General features: G+C 43.4%; 1 protein-coding gene across 1 annotated transcript; it reads right to left on the bottom strand.

The window, feature by feature from the left end:
* Positions 1 to 859: 859 nt before the first annotated feature.
* Positions 860 to 8,563, bottom strand: SOX8 (SRY-box transcription factor 8). Its single transcript, XM_074197129.1, has 3 exons — positions 7,823 to 8,563; positions 4,373 to 4,611; positions 860 to 3,365 (listed from the first exon to the last, which is right to left on the bottom strand). The coding sequence occupies exons 1-3, from the start codon at positions 8,269 to 8,271 to the stop codon at positions 2,629 to 2,631; spliced, it is 1,425 nt and encodes a 474-aa protein (XP_074053230.1). The 5' UTR covers positions 8,272 to 8,563; the 3' UTR covers positions 860 to 2,628.
* Between the last annotated feature and the right edge of the window lie 9,941 nt (positions 8,564 to 18,504).

The following is an 18,504-nucleotide window of genomic DNA, read 5'->3' as shown; positions in this document are numbered from 1 at the left end:
CCCAAAGAGAAGAACTTTGGCTTAGAACATAATAATGTCATATTGCCAGAACTTTTTTGTAAATGTGAACTGGAGGAGGAGGCCTGGGGGCAGCCACTTTCCATGAGGCCCAGGCAACAAGCCAGTTTGCCAAACAACAAATTTCATTTGAGATGGGGGTTATCTACAGTCTGGTTCGTTAGTTGTATTCAGCTTCTTTGCTTTTATTGTTATCATGAACATATTTTTTCATGAAGCTACACAGCAACCCTACATAAACTCTCATAATTTGGCCAGAGCAAACTTTATTTAAAACAGCAATGGCAGCTACACACTCACAACATTCCTCCAAAAGATAGTTCTTTCATATATGCCTCAGTCTAAGAAATGACACATTGGTCTGGGGCCTAGTAGATTTTTTTGTTCACACCATGCAAAGATTACATTTGGCATTTAGAGGAAAAAGCAATGTGACTTCTGAATGCCATATACTTTTTGAGTCTATGCAACTGAGTTCCATTTATCCAAAAAATTCCAAAGGAAAGATCCCTGGAAAGGACCTCCAGAATTCCTCATTAGCTTCATAAATCAGAACTGGCTTAAGATAAATTCATGTCTAATTCCAGAAAAGGTCTCAATTCGGAGGGAATGTAATTTGGCAAGATGGTTGCTGGAGGGGGAGGTGGGAAACGACTCATGATTTCTAGCTCTGTCTGGGCCCCTGGCTTGCTGTTGGAAATCTGGGCAAGTCCCTTAATCTCTCTAATGTTCAAGTTTATCTTTGGAAAGATGAAAATAGGATCTATCAGTCTTGTCTCCTACTTACTTCTATGTGGTATTGCAAGGGTTAAAGAATGAAGCTTGTAAGAGCAATTACGAGGGCAAAAGTCCCTTGAAAAACAGGATTTCTTATCCTAAGTCCCAATCCTTATTTCCAGTGTGCAGGACTTAAAAAACTATCACCAACAAAAAGACAGCACATGATAGATAAAAAGCATTTTTTTAATTTTATCAAATTGATCTGTACAAAAGTTAGCATTGCTTGGTCAGAAACTAGTGAAACAGAGCAGGTAAGTAACAGCTAATGTCTTTCCAAACTTTACACAGAAAAATAGATTGCATAAAAATGAGTTTGCGATCATTTTCCCCCCAGAAGGAAATAGGCAAAAAAATAATCTTAGAAAAAGGTAGGAAAAGTAGAAAAAGTAAAAAGAAGATAACCTCTCAAATGTATTTAGATTTACAAAGTTTTAAAGGCACACATTACCATAAAGTAGGTGGTTATTATATGCTCAGCATACAATGGAAGAAATAGAAGCATATCAATGAAATATTAGTCTAAAACTAAGTACCTACAAAAATTTAGTGGAGAAGGTTTTAGTTTCACAGTTCGACAGGTGACATCTGGTCCCTAAAAGCCCAAATTAAAGTGTATCTCCAGCCCTCGTGGGAGAACTGCTCATTAAATTCCTCATTTCTAGCCACATGCTGCAGTACTTACATCTACAAAATCCAGAGATGCCTTTGCTTTCCAATCTCGTTAAACACTTTGAAAAGTGAATGGCATCATGACCAAATTAAAACAAAGGGCCCTCCCCAAAAGCAATACCCTCTTCTTGACCTGTCCCTTCACCGTACTACTGAATTTAATTAGTCATTTTTTCAGCCATCTGAGTGAACTTCCTTCCCACATCACTCCCATTCCTTAGCTGACTCCCATCCAGATGTCAATTTTACTTCCATGACATCTACACAACCTAGAACTCATTCCATTCCTTTTGACACTACTGCTGCAGTGGTTAAAATAGACTCATAACACCATTTTTTATTGTCCCATCGCCACTATTTAAGTCTCCAGTCTTTAATTATTTTTAATTCTACTTTTTTTTGCACAAATTACTTCATTAATTAAAGACAAAATAATACAGAACATAAATACATATTTAACAGATTTCAAAAAATCAAACACTTTTAAGCTCCCCCCCCAAAAAATGTTAATTACAGCCAAACCTTGTTTAGAAGAACTCTGACTAAAGCAAACACCCCCGACACTGAGATGGTTGGTCCCCAGAGCTGCTCCTAGGGATTTCCACAAGACTCTTTCAAAAAAAAAAAAAAAAAAGAAATGGAATCGTTGGAATTTTATTCATTGGTCCCAGTAAGTTCTTGTCCTCAAGGTTGGTCCGTACCTCCGATTGCAGTAGACCCTAAAAGTCTTGTATCACTTCCTTCTGATTTGTTTGTATTTTGCACTCAATGCAACGCAAAATTAACATGTTCCTGTCAGTCCTCACAGAGGAGTCAAATGGTTGGCCTTCATTTATTTAAAAGGAATTATCAGTCATCTAAAAAAAACAAAAAACAAAAAAAAACAAGAAAATAGAACTCTGTCCATTTAAAGATGTTTGGAGATTTAGAAGCAAAGGGACATGCAGTCAAAAAAATAATTAGTGTTCCCCGCAGATTTCAGCAGGCACTTCAAAAACTGGCATGGAATTCCTCTACTTCTTTCCTTCAATAGTGCATATAGTTTAGAAGACCTCAAAGATTTCTTTTTCCTTTTTTGTTTGGGATTTCTTTGTTTTTTGTTTTTTGTTTTTTAACTTTTCCTCTGCAAAGTTCCCTCTTTCCATTCTGATGTCATTTCCTCTAAGGCCTTGTCAGGGTTGTATAGACAGGCTGGTCCCAGTTACTGGTGGGGCTATGGGCTGGGGGAATGGATAAGCCATTGAGGATGGGAGTAGCGTAGGGTCGACGAGAGGAATGGAAATATGGGTACTGGTAAATACTAGAGGGGTAGCCAGAGTAGGGATTGTAGTAATTGGAACTCTGAAGATCAGTGTAATCACACTGAGAGCTTGAAAAGGAGCTCGCGGCTGTGGCTGTAGAGGCTGTGGTCACACAGGCCTGGGCACTGTAGGACCCGTAGTCAGAGTGGGTTGGGGAGCCATGGGACTGGTCACTGTAGTGACTGGGGCTCAGCTGCTCGGTTTTAATGTGTGGCCTCTGCTGGCCCTGATCATTAGGGGATGAGGAGGAAGCTGAGGAAGGGCTCTTATGAGTCCATACTTGGGGTCCTCCACTCCCAGGTGCTGAATGAGAATAGGAAGCACCATATGAGCCTGCTGTTGAGTTCTGCCCAGGGTCAGCAGGGATGGCAGAGTGGCCATTGAGGGGAAGGTACTGGTCAAACTCATGGACATCGAAGGTTTCCATGTTGTTGATAACCTCACTACTCAGCTCTGAGATGTCCACATTGCTAAAATCGATGTTCTGGCGGCCACTGTCCACTAGGCGGCGCCCTTCATGTTTCAGCTCTTGTTTGTTGCCATGATGTAGGTCAGTTTTAGGTGTGGTAGGTGGAGTAGGTGGTCCATGTGTCTGCCCTAAAAAAAAAGAGAGAATAAATTTCAGAAACCAAAGTCTTTTTTTAGGGAAGGATAGGAAAAAATGGGGATTATTCGTTTTGCCATTAAAATTTTTTTTAAGTAAATATAAAAAAAATTCAGTGGAAAGAATGCTACAAATGAAGTGAGAGGAGAAAGAGACTTATCCTGGCTCTGCAAAATATTAACTACATTATGCTGTTTACTTATAAATCTCTGGGTCTAATTCTCCTCCTTAAATGTAAAATAAGGACTTAGATGGTTCCTCAAGTCTCTTCTGGTTCTAAATTAATAACTGACTGATTCTTGTAAAATTCACATTAGCAACTTAATGCCTTTGAAATTATTATTTTTTTAAGTTCCCAAAATTTCAGGGATAAACTATAAACTTAATTCCTAATTGGTATAAATTCCATTCTTTATTAATCAATAGAATAGTTTAATTTTTTTTATTTAAACCAAAAAATACCCATCAATTCTCAAGAGATTTTTGCACATAGTAGGGATTCAGTAAAGGTTTGCTGCCTATGTTCTACTGAAAACTTAGCCCAGCAATACAAATATCAAGAAAAAAATAAAATCCTTCAGACAGGATTAAAACTAGAAAGAACAAACACGTCTGAAGTTACAGGATGTTAGCAATTCTATTGGAATCTGTCAACACTTAAAGGTTGCCGATGGTGAGCTCTACTTTAGCATCAGAAATGATTGTGATTGGACCCATTATGAAGACCTTTCGGACTAACTTTCAGTCCATCTTAAAAGGCACAATTTAGGAATTAACCTCAATCAGGGGCCTTGATTAGTCCTATTCTGTTTCCCATCCTAGAGTCTTTATTCTGGTAGTAAATTACTAAGGCTTAGCATTAGTATTTCTTATATTAGATTGTAGTGGAATTTCCCTTCCCTCCCTTTTCAGTTTACAAAGGGCCTCTGCTGGAGGATATACATCCTGGCTCATATTTCTTCAGGGCCCAATAACTTTGGTGAGTTTCCTGGTCTCCTACCTGTATGGTCATTATGATGGTGGGAATCTCCCAAACCTCCAAGGCCTGAATCAGCCTTATACATGGGATTCCCTGGATGGTGGCTGAGTTCAGCTCCTGAATCTGAGTCACTCTGGCCAGTTTTTACGCTTTTCCGTCTCCGAGGTTGGTACTTATAATCCGGGTGATCCTTCTTATGCTGGACCCTTAGCCTCTCAGCTTCTTCTACAAAAGGGCGTTTCTCGTTTTCACTCAATAAGCTGTAAAAATAAAAACAAAAATTCAAATTAAATGGGTAAAATAAAACGGGGGGGTTGGTAATGCAGACAGTTAAGTATATGCATGCGTTTCCCAAATAATGGTATTTGCATACTTTTCCTTTTAACTTCATGAAAATCTATTTACTAGGAATAATAGTCACTGTGGGCCTAATGTAAGATCTAAATAAATGTCTTCCCTGTGATACTATCTCACAAAGGTCCTCTAAATCTTGAGATTTCTAAGTAGTGATGTCTTTATGCAGTACTCTTCTCCACTGGCTGTAAATTCAGACATTTACCACACGGTAAAAATGGGAACTGGGAGAGTCTACTGAAGTTTCACATTTCAGCTTGATTTGTGTTTTTGTTGACTTGCTTTCAAAGAAATAAGCACTGAAATAATCACCCAAATGTTTCATCTTATTTTTCCTACTTATGTGTTTTATAAACAGCTCCACTAAAACCCATGGTGATGATAGGAGGACAATGTCTTTGCTTTGGATATCTGGGGTCAAGGCATTATGCCGTGAGACAAAAAGTATTACTTCCTGGGAACTGATGCACTGGAACTAATAGAACTGGCAGGGCTGGCTGCCCTTTGATTATAAATTAGGGCAGAAATATTAAGGCAAATATGATCAGCCATCAATTAGAAACCTCACAAGAGTAAAACAAGCAACTCAATACTTTCCAGAAACTTTTCCTCAACTTACAAATGTGAAGCCTGTTGAAATGTACAGAAACCTTGGTGCTGGGAAGGACGTATTAGGAATCAGACCAACTACTTCTTTCTAAGGCTGGGGATGCTGGGGCCCACAGGGTGGCTGTCAAAGGAGTAAAATGGATGATATCCTGAATACCTATATACATTGTACACATTCAAAACTGTCCAGGCTCTACAGAAGGATAGACAATAATCAGTTACAATCATCGACGAACTCATTGTCTGATGCCCATTACAATTACTGCTTTTGAAACCCGTCTCCTGCAATGTAGAATTGCAAGTCAGAATATTTTTGTGAACATAAACTCTTGACAATAATTTTTAAAATCTAAATGTGTACACCAAATAGAAAGATTTCAAGACAAGCGGAAAGAACAATAAGAAGCAACAATGCCAATTATCTTTTTAAATCAAATTCAAAGAGAAAGACAGAAATTCAGCCTCATTCTTATGAGCTAAATGGAAGGGCAGTAATTCTATATAGCAAGACTTCCTTTCCAAAATATCCATTCCTCTTCAACCAAAGTTCATTCATTTCTACTGTTGTGGGGAAATGTGAGAAATTTTTTAAAAAACTGAAATACTGATGAGAGCTAATTTGTAAAATATAAGTTAAGCTAGAAAGACTAGGTCCAAGTCTGGGCTGTGCTACTAAAAGGTAGATTTGGGTAGTTCACAAAGAAACTCCAGAAAGCTTCCTAAAAGAGAGCAAAAACTTTCTCTTTAAGACCAAACTGCTCCAGAACTTCCAAATCTATCATGGAAAACTGGAGACAGATCCAATTCAATCACTTTGTGGATAGTCAAGAAGTCATATTTACTTAGGGGTATCTGAATATATCCCCAGTGCCTCACTTCTGTCTTTGTTTCTCTAGCACCTAGTTTAGTGATTTGTACATGAGGGGACGTTTAATAAATGTTGAGTTTAATTTAATGTAATTTAATTGGTACCGAGTGGGTATCCTGGAGATCAAATGAAACAAAGCCAGTCTGTTAGGTGGCTTGGTGGGAAATGTAATAAATCAATCCCCCAAATTTAGCTTGAAATTTACTGAAGAGGTTTTTGTGCTGTATCAGCCCTGAATATGTATTCAGAGAGTTACCAGATTTAGCCCTTCAGGCTTCTCAAGGGAGCAGGGTGTTTGGATACCTGGAGATGTTGTCAAAATATACTCAGACCCCCCAAAGAACACAGAACTGCTTCAGGTCTTGCCAGAGGGTATTTTTCCACTCAGACCAACCCTATAAATTGTCCAGGGGAGCAGGGAACTCTGGTTCTTGGAATGGTTCCCTTACCCCCCCAACCCCCACCCCTCCTCCTCTTTGGATTTCAACCACAGTATCCCTTCTGTTCAAAAGAAGGGTCCAAACTCTAGGTTAATAGAGTCGCTGGAGCCAAATCCTCACCCCGGCAGAGTTCACTCGGTGGGGTGGTCCTATCCAAAACAGCCCAGACATTTCAAGGGGCACTATCTCTGCCTCCTTTTGCTCTTCTGGGTCTTTTGAATTAAGGATGACCCTTTATATTCACCCCTCTCACTTCCCCAATTCCCCATGAAGTTTTTTAATTATAAAGACTCAGTTCTTCACAACTAGGGGAGAGACATAAAGGGTTTTTCCTCCGCTGTCTCTTCTGGACCATTTGAAAGATGCTTTCACTTAACCGCAGAGAGCATATACCTTACTTAATATTCCCTCTCTAAGCCCCCTTAATTACAGGAGCCTCACAACTACTCACTCCAGCACTGTTGGGGGGGGGTGGAGGGAGAGGGGGCCAATGTGTGTATGTGGAAAGGTCACCATCCTTTCAGACTCTCTTAGCGCTAGGACACCCAGAGGGCTTTGTGGACAAGAGTGCCACAGATCTAGTGCTCTGGGAGCCATTGAATCAAGTTGGTTTCCCTTTAGATTCCCAGATCGACTATCACTTATTTGTCTTTTGGGAGTTCTAGTTACATTTGGGGGAAGCTGGAGAAGAAAGAGAATAAATGTTTCCGATCACCCAGAGGGAGGGAAATTCACATGCCCTTTTTAACCTATAAACTATATATTGAACTCTAAAACTGGCAAGGAGGAAAGGTTTCAAGACCTCTACCGTCCACATTTCCCCAAAGCGGTTTTCCTAGATATGTGACCTTGAGCGGGTCCACTTCTTTTGGTCTCATTCTTCCCGTTTGTAAAAGAAAGGAGTCGGTCAAGAGACGATCTCTAAAAGCCCCTCTGACTCTAAAGTTGATCACAGCAGGGAATTCTGTGATCCTAATCTCCGGATGGGCAGGACCCAGTTACTGCTTTATCTCTGCATCTCCCTCGGTTCAGCAAGAGAGGACCTTGCCCAGCAGCAACTCCACCGAGCGTCTGTTTAATTGAATTTCTGTCCTCCTTCTAGACAGTCAGACAGACTGTTGTGTCTGGTGGCCCTCGGTCTCCTCCTCCCTCGGGTCCGGGGCCCTCGCATCCCCTCCCCACCTCGCCGAGGGCACTCACCGCCACAGCTTCCCCAGGGTCTTGCTGAGCTCGGCGTTGTGCAGATGCGGGTACTGGTCCGCCAGCTTCCTGCGCGCCGCCTGCGCCCACACCATGAAGGCATTCATGGGTCTCTTGACGTGAGGCTTGGCCTTCAGCGAGCCGTTGCCGCGCACGGGCATGGGCACCAGACTCCAGTCGTAGCCCTTGAGCACCTGGGAGACGGCGTCGCGGATGCAGGCGGGGAAGCGGTCGTCCACTTCGCCCGGGTCCACCTTGGAGCCCAGCGCCGCGCCTCCGCCCGCCTGCCGGGGCCCGGCCCCGGACGAGCAGCCCAGCCCCTCGGAGCCGGCGGGGGACAGCGGCGTGTCCGAATCCGAGTCCTCCACGTGCGACATGGAGCTGGTAGTGCCCGAGGGGCTGCAGGGCGGCTCCAGGGTCTTCTCGTGCTCTTCGGTCATGTTGAGCATTTGGGAGGCGACAAGAGCAGGGCGGGGGGGACGCAGAGAGGAAAGAAAGAGCGAAGTAAAACAAATCCTGCAACTTGGGCTTAGAATTCTTTTAAGACTAAAAGGGATTTTTTTTAAATAAAAAAAAATCACTTGGGTGGGCGCATTGGAGCGGCCTGCGAGCGCAGGAGCAGCGCCTGGGTCGGCAGAGACCGTGTCCTGGGGGGGCCGGGCCGGGCCGGGAGCCGCGGACCCCGCTGGGGCGCGCCGGCCGGGGCTCTCTTCCCCTGGCTCTGGGATCTGGGATCCGCTCCCTGCGCTTCTGCGGCCGGAGCTCTCGCCCCCGGCAGTTCTGGAGCCTGCGGGTCCGCGCCCCCTCCCCGATGGGCGGCAGCTGTGGTGTCCGAGGACCCCCGCCGCCCCTCGTCCCGGACTGCGGAGCTAGGGCCGCCGCCGCCGCCGGTCCCCAGGACCCCGGAGCTTGCCAGCAGCAGCCACAAGCAGCACCGATACTGTTCCAAAGCGCAATCCCCACTCCGCGGACCCTGCAACAAGTTTCTTTAAGCAGCGGGCGGGCAACCACGCCCCCTCCCCGGCTCCCAATTGGCCCTCGAGGCTATGGGATCATTTGCATAAGCAGCCCGGTTTTTGCCCACCTCCCCAACTCTTAAAGAAAGAACGGTCCCTTTCCCCGTTCACTCCCTGGCACTCCCGCCCCTGCCTTCTAGTTTTAACCACGTGAGATCTGTGTTTGTCTGTGTGTCTGTGTGTGTGTGTGTGTGTGTGTGTGTGTGTGTGTGTGTTTCACACCCGCGCCTTCCAAAGCGACTTTTTAACCGAAACTATAGAAGAAGGTACTAAAGAGTTTCTAACTTATCTTTTTTTTTAATGCAATATTATTTTTCTTGGGGTGGAGGGAAGTTAGCAAGACTTCAGTGGGAAGATATGGAGTTGTTTAGAGCATCACCCAAAGATCTTGGGGTCATAGTCGTAGAGATGGAAGGAAACTTAAGAGACCATCTAAGCCAATCCCTTATTTTCCAGGTGGGGAAACTGAGGCCCGGGGAGAGGTTAAAAAATGGTTGTGGATTGTCCTGTGTGCTTTAGTTAGAAGCCACCGAACCAAAACTGATAGAGCTTCCGTGAGATCCTGACAGCGATTCAGACTGGTAAACCTGGGGTTGCAGATTCTTTGCGGAAATGACAGAGAGTTTTGTTGTTTTTTTGTTGTTGTTTTTGCAGCCCCAGTTGTGATCCGCGCAAAGAGCAGTACGTTTTAGCCATCCGACTCACGATAAAGAATTAGTCCGGTTTCTTAAAATTCGTAGCATCCAACCCACCCTTGCTTGTCCTGAAAACCAGATTTCCAGGACCTACGGGAAGCTGGAGAGAAGGTTTAGTTTTCGGGGGTTTCTACATCCTTGCAGACGGCGCAGGAGATACTGACACTATTTAGCTTGCTTCAAATTACATGGGATAAGTAGGCGCGTGCGAGAACAGCAAAAAGACTAAATAGAATTAAAAATAAAATCAATAACCTCCTCCCCACTTTATCCCACCCACGCAGGCAGCGGCGGTGGGGGGGGGGGGGAATCTCCATCCAGAGCTTCTGCAGGGATCAGGGGGTTCCAGGGCAAGGGAGTGAGGTTTCAAGAAAAGCACTACCTGCTGCTGAGGCATCTAAGAAAAGGGAGGGCTCCGGGGGAGAAGATGGAGAGATGTATAAGTTCTTGGGGTCTAAGGGATAACGGTGCAGAGAGAAGTCTCGGAGGAAGGAAGAGCCTCAGTGGGGAGCTAGAGCAGAGCGGAGCCTAGGTGGCTGGTCCGGATTTGTTTGGTTTGGCGTTTAAATCCCCCTTGTGGGAAGATGTGGGGAACAGAACAAGCAACTTCCAAGCTCATCTCGCCCCCAGACGATTTAAGAGAGTTTGTGCATGCGAGACAAGGATGGGAGCTGAGATGTGAATTGGTGAATATAGAATCGAAGATCTGAAGGCTGCTAGAATCTTATGGGTCAAGGAGGCCCGTACCCTTAATCAAACTGATAAACTCCCACCCCTCATTAACTGAGTGTCTCCAGAGTGCAGGCGAGAGAGAGAGAGAGAGAGAGAGAGAGAGAGAGAGAGAGAGAGAGAGAGAGAATGACACTCGGACTGACTTGTTGCTGTTGTTGGTTTGTTTGTTTGGTCGGTTGGTTTTTGCTGGTGGTCGCCCGGGCCTTGAAGGCTTGCCGAAGTTGGGTCAGGTGGTTGTGACAGGTCCTGTCGATTGACTCGTCCTTTATTTTGCTACGTACAAGCGAACTTGAAAATCTGATGCAGGTTGCAGGAGAGAACCGAGGAAAATCTCTCCAGCTAAGCTTCCAAGGGATGAGAGACTGTTAACTCTCGCCATTGCCCCTGGGGTCTTTTATGATCAGACATAGAAATTCATTTCGAGAGAAATTCGCGAAGGTTGCTTTTGCGATGCATGTTTATTGAGAGAACGTGTGCGGGTGTGAGAGACTGAGACAGACAGGGACTCTGAGAGAAAGCAGAGACCGAAAAAAAGGCAGAGAGACAGAGACAGAGACCCAGAGAGAGACGAAGAGAAAAAAAAAAGGAGAGGGAGAGAGAGAGGAAATTAAAGGGGAGATTGTGGTTCGGGGCAAGGGTATTTTTAAAAGTCAGTGGTAGGGGGAAGAGGGAGGCAAGAGATGGGGGGGGGGGATCTACTTATAGAAAAAGTGTTATCCTCATCTAAAATACTGTTATTCCTTTTGGGAAGTTGGAGTAGGCACTTTCTAAACGGTAACGTGGTATATGAAATGCATGATAGAGACGATGGTGATAGGGATGGTTAAAAAAAAATCAGTGACAGAACTGATTGTATAAAAAACAAAAGCAAAGTTTGATTTGTTAAGTCCAGGATTCGATAGAAGCAGCCCCTTCTCTACTTTGCCTTCCCTCCTCTCAGCTTAAAAAAATGAATAAATATCGTGGGCACGAACCTCACTATAAACTAAGTAAAATAGTGTTTCCCTGGGAGAAACTGAGGGATTTCTTACAAATTTCGTTGAAAGAACTCCACTGTTTCTAAAATCACTTAATAATAATATATTAAATAATTTTTTTTAAAATTCAATAGGTCTATAAGATTTACTCTAGTCCTCCACGAAGTTTTGGCAATCCTACCCACACTATTTTCCGTCTTAAGGACTTCTCTATGTACCTGTGTTGGGAAGAGAGGAGTTGGGAGGGGAGGCGGCTAGAGCTGCATTTTGGAATTCAGTTCTCTGGACACCTTTTATTCTAGATCTTAGGAAACAATCCCTTTGCCTGGACAAGAATGGACACCCTTAAAAATGAAAAGGTATTGGGGTTGAGAGAACTGACATTTATAATGAGAAACTCTCCTTTTCTCCCCTGCCACAAAACACACACACACACACACACACACACACACACACACACACACACACACAATCACACACACCTGTCGCTGGTTCCTGTCATGTTGCGGATTTCCCGGCTCTTCAGAGTATAAAAGTCAGTGGGGTCGGGGAGGGGGGGATGGAGAAGTAAGTATAGGACTGGGATCCCCTGCCCAGGCCTCAACGCCGGAGGCGTTCGAGTGGTTGCAAAGTTTTCCATGTAAAGAGTACTGCCTTTATGCCCTCCCAAGGCAGCCTTCAAACACACTTCTGTGCTGCCATCGCCTCTCAAGTCGCAGCGCCAGAGTTTTTGACGCCTAGTACACACTCTCCTTCCCGTAAAATAGCAGGCGTCGATTGAAGACTGTGGGGGTAGACAGAGCGGTGCCTTGAGGCTCACTCGGTGTAGGACTGGCCCTCGAGGTCTGCCTCAGGGCTGCGACTCCTTCCCGGTTGGTGGGCTCTGGAATAAGGCAAATTAATTCACTGGAAAGCAAGCTGGATAACTTCTTGCCGGATAGCTTTTCTCCTACTGTGTGGCTCCCTGATCTCCCCGCGCGGTGGGAAACCTTTCACACCCAACTGGATGACCAGAGACCATCTAGGAATCGCTCTGATGTGCTCTTACTCTTCCACTAAAGTTAGAGCTGACAACTGCATCCGCAGCCCCAGGCTGGGAATGAGCTGGCTGCACAACAGCTAGCTTTGGTTTGGATGCAAAGAGTAGGTGAGAGAGGTTTGGAAATTGTTGTTGTTGGGTTGTGGATTTTTTTTTCCTCCCAGAGCGTCTGATTTTAGAGAGAGATCGCAAACATTAAAAGTGAGAAAGGGGAGGTACGGGGTTGTCCACCGCACAGAATGTGGTATTTCCAGAAAACGAGCTGCTATGAACTAGCAGGATTAGGGATGAGAGGATGTGGATTCCTTCTTTTGTATTTGTCCATCTAGAACCCGGCACAGTTATCTAGCAACTAGTAAGTGCTTTAATACATGTTTGTTGATTGTACCCTACAATTTACTAGGACCTGAAATTTAAAAATCAGATCTCATCATATTGTTTTATGTTTTCGTTTTTATTTTTTGTTTTTTAAGCAGAAGCAGCGACCAAAAAAAGCCGGCAATGGCGGGAATCTCTAGCAACTGATAGTTCCCCACCACCTGTTGCCTAGACGGCGGTTGCTTCAGTGGCCCCGAGCCCCATCTATCCCTCTAGCATCTCCTTTCCTCAAACTCCTCCTGCTACGGGGAGATGCTGGGGAGATTCCCTGGGGACTGACCAGCGGGATCTGCTCGTCTTGGTTCTTTCAGGCGCGGGCATTTGGGGCTATGTCGCACTGGCTCTCAAGCACGCACGGTCACCTTCCCTCCCAGAATATGAATGCTTTTTAGGGGGAATCCTAGACTTCAGCATCTAACCACAGTTGCCAAAAATCTGATCCCGTTGAATCTCCTTGGAAACCACCAAGGTTCGAGTCTTCTAGATTGTCTTTCTATCCGTGAATCTAAACCCAGAAGAGACTCCAGAAGGGTCATAAATTGAAGGGCCAGATCTAAAGGTGTGGGGGGGGGGGGGAATCAAGGACGCCTCCAGGACAATTTTATTCTGAGGTCCTAGGCTGCAAAGATGACTAATCGTCTCAGTTCCTAGTGTTTGGGAAGACGCTGATTTGTGAGCCAGTGATACAAAATATAAAACAATATTCCTGTTTGGCGTTTTTTTTTAAAGCCACCAGAAGTCTTGTTCTCTTTGCTCCCAGGGGACAAAATGAACCCATCAAAATATACTTCTTATGCTGTTGTTTTTCCAGAAAATGCAAGGGAAGCTACCCAAAAGAATCAATCCTCCTTTCTAACGTTATTCCATCCCCCAGCAACCGACAGCCTCGGAAGACTGAAGGACGGACAAACAGACGTCTTTCCCTAACATGCTACCTCTCCATCCCTTTCTTTCTGCTTCCTGCCTTCTTTACTGCTTTCTGTTCCTTCCCCTTTTTCAGGCCAGTAAGCCATTCCTGCTTCCTCCCTTCGTTCCAAGCGAGGGGACTCTTGGGGCTGCTTCTGGATGTGAGAGAGAACCGGGTCTGCCTGGGAGATACTCGTCTTCCCGCAGCCCTGGATAGAGGCCTTTGCACAGAGCCCCTGAGGGAGAATCATGTGGAATGCTGAGCCAGTTAAAGCCAGTAAGGCAGAGATGCTGAGTGAGCCAAAGAGGAACGGACAAAGCAAAAGCACCCAGGGGAAACTAGATAGGCAGTTCTGAATTGGAGATTGAGAGGCCTGAGGACCTCTAGTTTATGGGCATGTTTCCCTCAAGCGGAGTCTAGAGAAGACAAAGGAGAGCCAAATGGACTTCGATTGGAGCCTAGAGGCAGGCAAAGAAATGTTCCCAACTTTTGTAACTTAATGCATTCCTTTCCATTTATAATCTTACCCCATATGACTGGGAATTAATTGAGAGGTAAAAGATCATTCCCTATTAGTGGGTCCTACTTTTCGAGTTTGGTTATTAGTGTCGACTTCCCTCCCAGAACCTTCAGGGTCCACTTGGCACTAAGGATGAAAGGCAGGATCGTTCATTTGGAAGTTCTATGTTTTTCTTGCTGGCCAGTGCATGTGATTTCGTGGCCTCTCCTTTTGCTAATCTTTCCTTGCCCCTCTCCCCAACTAACACACACAACACACCCTTACCCCTTAGCCTCTGGTTGAGGTCAACCATTGCCTCCTTGCTTCTCTCTAGGTCCACAATAGGTGTACTTCCCTCCAACCCACTTTCTTCCCATCTGGCCCACTGTTGTCTCTACGTCTTGGGGGGTGTTCTAGTTTTCTTTCCGCTGTGTTTCTGTAGCAATTTCAGCATCTCCAGCTGGTGCTGGCTTCTCGGTGCATGTAGTTCCCTGCAGGGGCCAAGCCTGCGGGTGTTCAGTCCTCTCCAAGTCCTCATGCTGTTTGAGCTGCTCAGTGTCTCTGTCTTGTTCCTTGCAGAACCCAATGTTCCTGCTTACTCTCCAGGAGTTCCCAGTGGACCAAGGGGTGAGGGAATTGAGATGGACTGGGGAGGAGCTTACCTGCATGTCTTCTACATTTTTCTCCTTTCAAAAGAAGGGCCAGAAGAAAAATAATTTATTTCAGGGGAAGGACCAATGTGTTCAGCAAGATCACAATTTTACTTTGATTTGGACTACCCCAAGATATACCCTGGAAGAAGTTGTACTCTTCCCAGATGTGTATGACAGAGGACAGTGCTTTCAATCTCTCCAGGAAGCCCTAAGTTCATTTCTATCAAGGTGAAATTCGATGTGGTTTCAAACTGATATTGCAGCCAAACTTTTGAAATCATTCCCTGCCACCTTTTCTTTCCATTTCTATTTTATAGATTATGATTTCCTTCGAAATAAATCTATTTTCACTTTCTCCTTTCTCAGTTCCTCTACTGGATACTTTCCTTTAGGTTGGGAGTTTCAGCAATCACAGGTTATACAGGGCTTCCTTTTTCCAAGTACTGCATTAGCAAGAAGTATGAACACATTTTTGGAAAGCTCAGTCTGTGAGGTTCAGTTCTGAGGCTCAGAGTTTTCTGGGAACAATAAAATAGGGCAGATTAGATGGCAGTGCCAAGAGATTCTAGTTTCCCTTTGGAGGTGAGGTTTTGTTAGATATATCTGAATCCTTTTCCAGCTTCCACAGTGATCTATAGAATTCATAAAAATACTTGCTTGTCACCAACTGTTAGGGAAGTAGAGAATCATAAGCCTCAGCAAATTGCACCTTTTAGGAGATAACAATATTAGACATCATTGTCATTTTCTTTCCTTAAAGACTGTGCCAAGTAGTGCTGGGTTAAGCTGGAACCAGGTAGAGACCACAGGAGAAATCTTGATTTTAGAGGCAAGAGTGGGGAAGATATCTGGTATGGGAGGTTAGGCATTAAAAGATACTATAGACCCAAACTCTTATATAGATTGTAAGTGTTAAAACACTTTAAAAAACATTTTAAAAAGCAAGAATTCAAATGGAGGAGTTTGTAAGGATAATGAACAAAGACTATGCTATGGGCAAGCTGCCCTTGGAGGGAGAGGGGGAATGATAAGGTGGGTAGCTAGAGCTGGAAATTCTTAGACAATGTCCTGAAAGAAACTACTGAAAAATATTTGGTGCTCCTATCCTTGTCTGTTTGGTCACACTACAAAATACAGGCCCAAGTCTGCATGAAGCTTAATTGACCCTGGGATATAACTAGTTAATTGAACTAAAGGAATACATACATATATGTGTGGATAAACACATATACATCCCATACACTTAGCCCAACTTCAGTGTGTTTGAAGTCATGCCACTTAGCAAGATTGACTCTTAAGGCAACATAATTTTGCAAAGTTTTATTGGTACCTTTTGTTTTAACATCACATTCAGTTCTGATTTTACTCCCTTCTGCTTCCCCTGTTCAGTGAGCCCTTCTTTGTAACAATTATCTTTTATGGAAAATCACACATAGACAAGCATTGACTATGTATCTACATGCCATTAAATTCTGGGGATACCAAAAAGAAAACATAATCTCTGCCCTCCTGCTCACAATCTAAAGGGCAGAGAAGACATATAAATAACAGTGAACAAATAAGATAATACAGGACAATGGAGAAAATCTTAGAAGGAAGGCATTGACATTAAAAAAAAGGACTTAGAAATTTTAGTTGAAACTTGATAAGAGCAAGGGGATCCAGGAGACATAAACTAGAGAGAAAATTGTGGCATGGGAGACAGACAGTGGAAATACGCAGTTGGGAAATAAGGAGCTGTGTAATTCTCTCACACAATGTGAAGTGAATAATACAAGAAATATTATCCCCATTTCACAAATGAGGAAACTAAGACACAGAGAGTTTATGTGATTTGTCCATGATTGCATAGTTCATAATTGGAACTGAAACTCCTGAGACAGTCTAATGGTCTTTTCATTATGGCACAAAAGATAGCTGACCTTTATTGTTTTAATAAAATAGCCTTCTATTTTAAATAAAAGAAATTTATGAATTTTTGTTGTTGTTGTTGTTGTCCTTCATTTTTGAGGAGAACAAGTGACATCACAGATTAATATCTTTTCTTGTGGGTGATTTGGATTTAAGTGAGGCAGAGTTGCACAAAGTCATCAGACTCATTCCTTCTTCCAGTGCCACCTAAGTCTAGTAGTCAAGACAACCATCAATAGTGTTGTCAAGCTCTGGGTTCTCCACAGAGCTTACTTCAGTTGCTTTAGAGGAGATTGAAACAAATTGTTCTCATCTGCCCCTTCCAGTGGGAGAAGTCTTCACATGCTTGAGAGACCTCTGTTACCCCTGAACTGATTTAACCCATGTGGCTACTGCACATGCTACAGCTTCTTGGAGCCACAGGTGTGAATTAGGTGCATCAAGTAGATACCAAAGGTGGAAAGGAACCCTGTAAAGGACTCAGCTACCCTCAGACCAGAGGAGCTAGTCCTCTTTGAACACTCCATAGACCCCTCTATTTTTGTAAAAATGTATGTGGGGGGCCACTAGGTGGCGCAGTGAATAGAGCACCGGCCCTGCCATCAGGAGGACCTGAGTTCAAATCTAACTTAGAAGCTTAATTACCTAGCTGTGTGACTTTGGGCAAGTCACAATCCCACTGCCTTGCAAAAAGCAAGAAAAAAAGAATGTGAAAGAGAAAAATGGATAGCAATATATATACCTTTCTCATCTGCTTATCACATTATACTTAAATTGTAGTTATGTGTATATGTGAGTTGCTTGAGAACAGAGACTGATAATTGTATCCAAAGCTGGAAGAGACTCTATAGATTATCTAAAATTCACCAATCTCATTTTTTTATAGTTGAAAAAAATTCATCTAGAAAAGATTAAGGCTAGATTAAATGACACTCAGTGAAAGCTAAAATGTTGGTGCTAGGATTATTAATTCAGTATTCTTTCTACTACACCATAGATCTTATTTCTTCTCATATTCCTTTCTTATTAACTAATTAAACAACTAACACTTGCTATGTGTCAAATGCTTGACAAATATTATCTCACTTGACCCTCACAACAATGCTGGAAAACAGGTGCTATTGTTATTTCCATTTCACAGTTGAGGAAACAGAGGCCAATAGAGATGAATGACTTGCTCAGGATCACATGCCTAGTAAAAGCTTGAAGTAGGATTTGTATTCAGGTCTTCTTGACTCCAGATTCACCATTCTACCCACCTAACCACTTAGCTGTGATTACTATCTCTGCTTCATGTCTTTATTGAATCAATGATTGAAGAAAGCATGTATATTCTCACTTCAGGAAAATCAAGTATATAAAAAAATTGCTGAGGGGTGGCTCGGTGGTGCAGTGGGTAGAGCACCAGCCCTGGAGTCAGGAGTACCTGAGTTCAAATCCGGCCTCAGACACTTAATAATTGCCTAGCTGTGTGGCCTTGGGCAAGCCACTTAACCCCATTTGCCTTGAAAAAAACTTTAAAAAATTGCTGAAAGGGGTGGATTGAGACCATAACTGAGGCACTACTATCCAATATCCAGATGTCCTAATTGCAGGCAAAACACAGGATACAAATACAAAATTAAGTCCCTGCCCTCAAGGAGCTTATATTCTAATAAGAGAAGCAAAACATACAGGAAAATTAGCTTCTGGATGTCAGGGCACTTTATATATGTGTATATATATATATATATATATATATATATATATATATATATATGTGTGTGTGTATATATATATATATATGTACAAATATATACATATATCTGTAAATCAAAGCAAAATGGCAATAGTAGAATTTTTTGCAAGGCAGTGGGGTTAAGTGACTTGCCCAAG

This window comes from Macrotis lagotis, chromosome 8 (assembly GCF_037893015.1).
Source record: "Macrotis lagotis isolate mMagLag1 chromosome 8, bilby.v1.9.chrom.fasta, whole genome shotgun sequence".
NCBI lineage: Eukaryota > Metazoa > Chordata > Mammalia > Peramelemorphia > Peramelidae > Macrotis > Macrotis lagotis.
The sequence above is the reverse complement of the archived record's forward strand: the minus strand, read 5'-3'. Positions and strand labels throughout refer to the sequence as shown.

What these genes read in the sequence shown, in the direction of transcription:
- SOX8 (XM_074197129.1), bottom strand. Translation starts at nt 8,271, where the DNA reads ATGCTCAACATGACCGAAGAGCACGAGAAGACCCTGGAGCCGCCCTGC. An exon ending in ACCCTGGGGAAGCTGTGGCG is followed by an intron (nt 4,612 to 7,822) that starts GTGAGTGCCCTC and finishes TTATTTTTACAG; the next exon opens with CTTATTGAGTGAAAACGAGA. An exon ending in CCATCATAATGACCATACAG is followed by an intron (nt 3,366 to 4,372) that starts GTAGGAGACCAG and finishes CTTTTTTTTTAG; the next exon opens with GGCAGACACATGGACCACCT.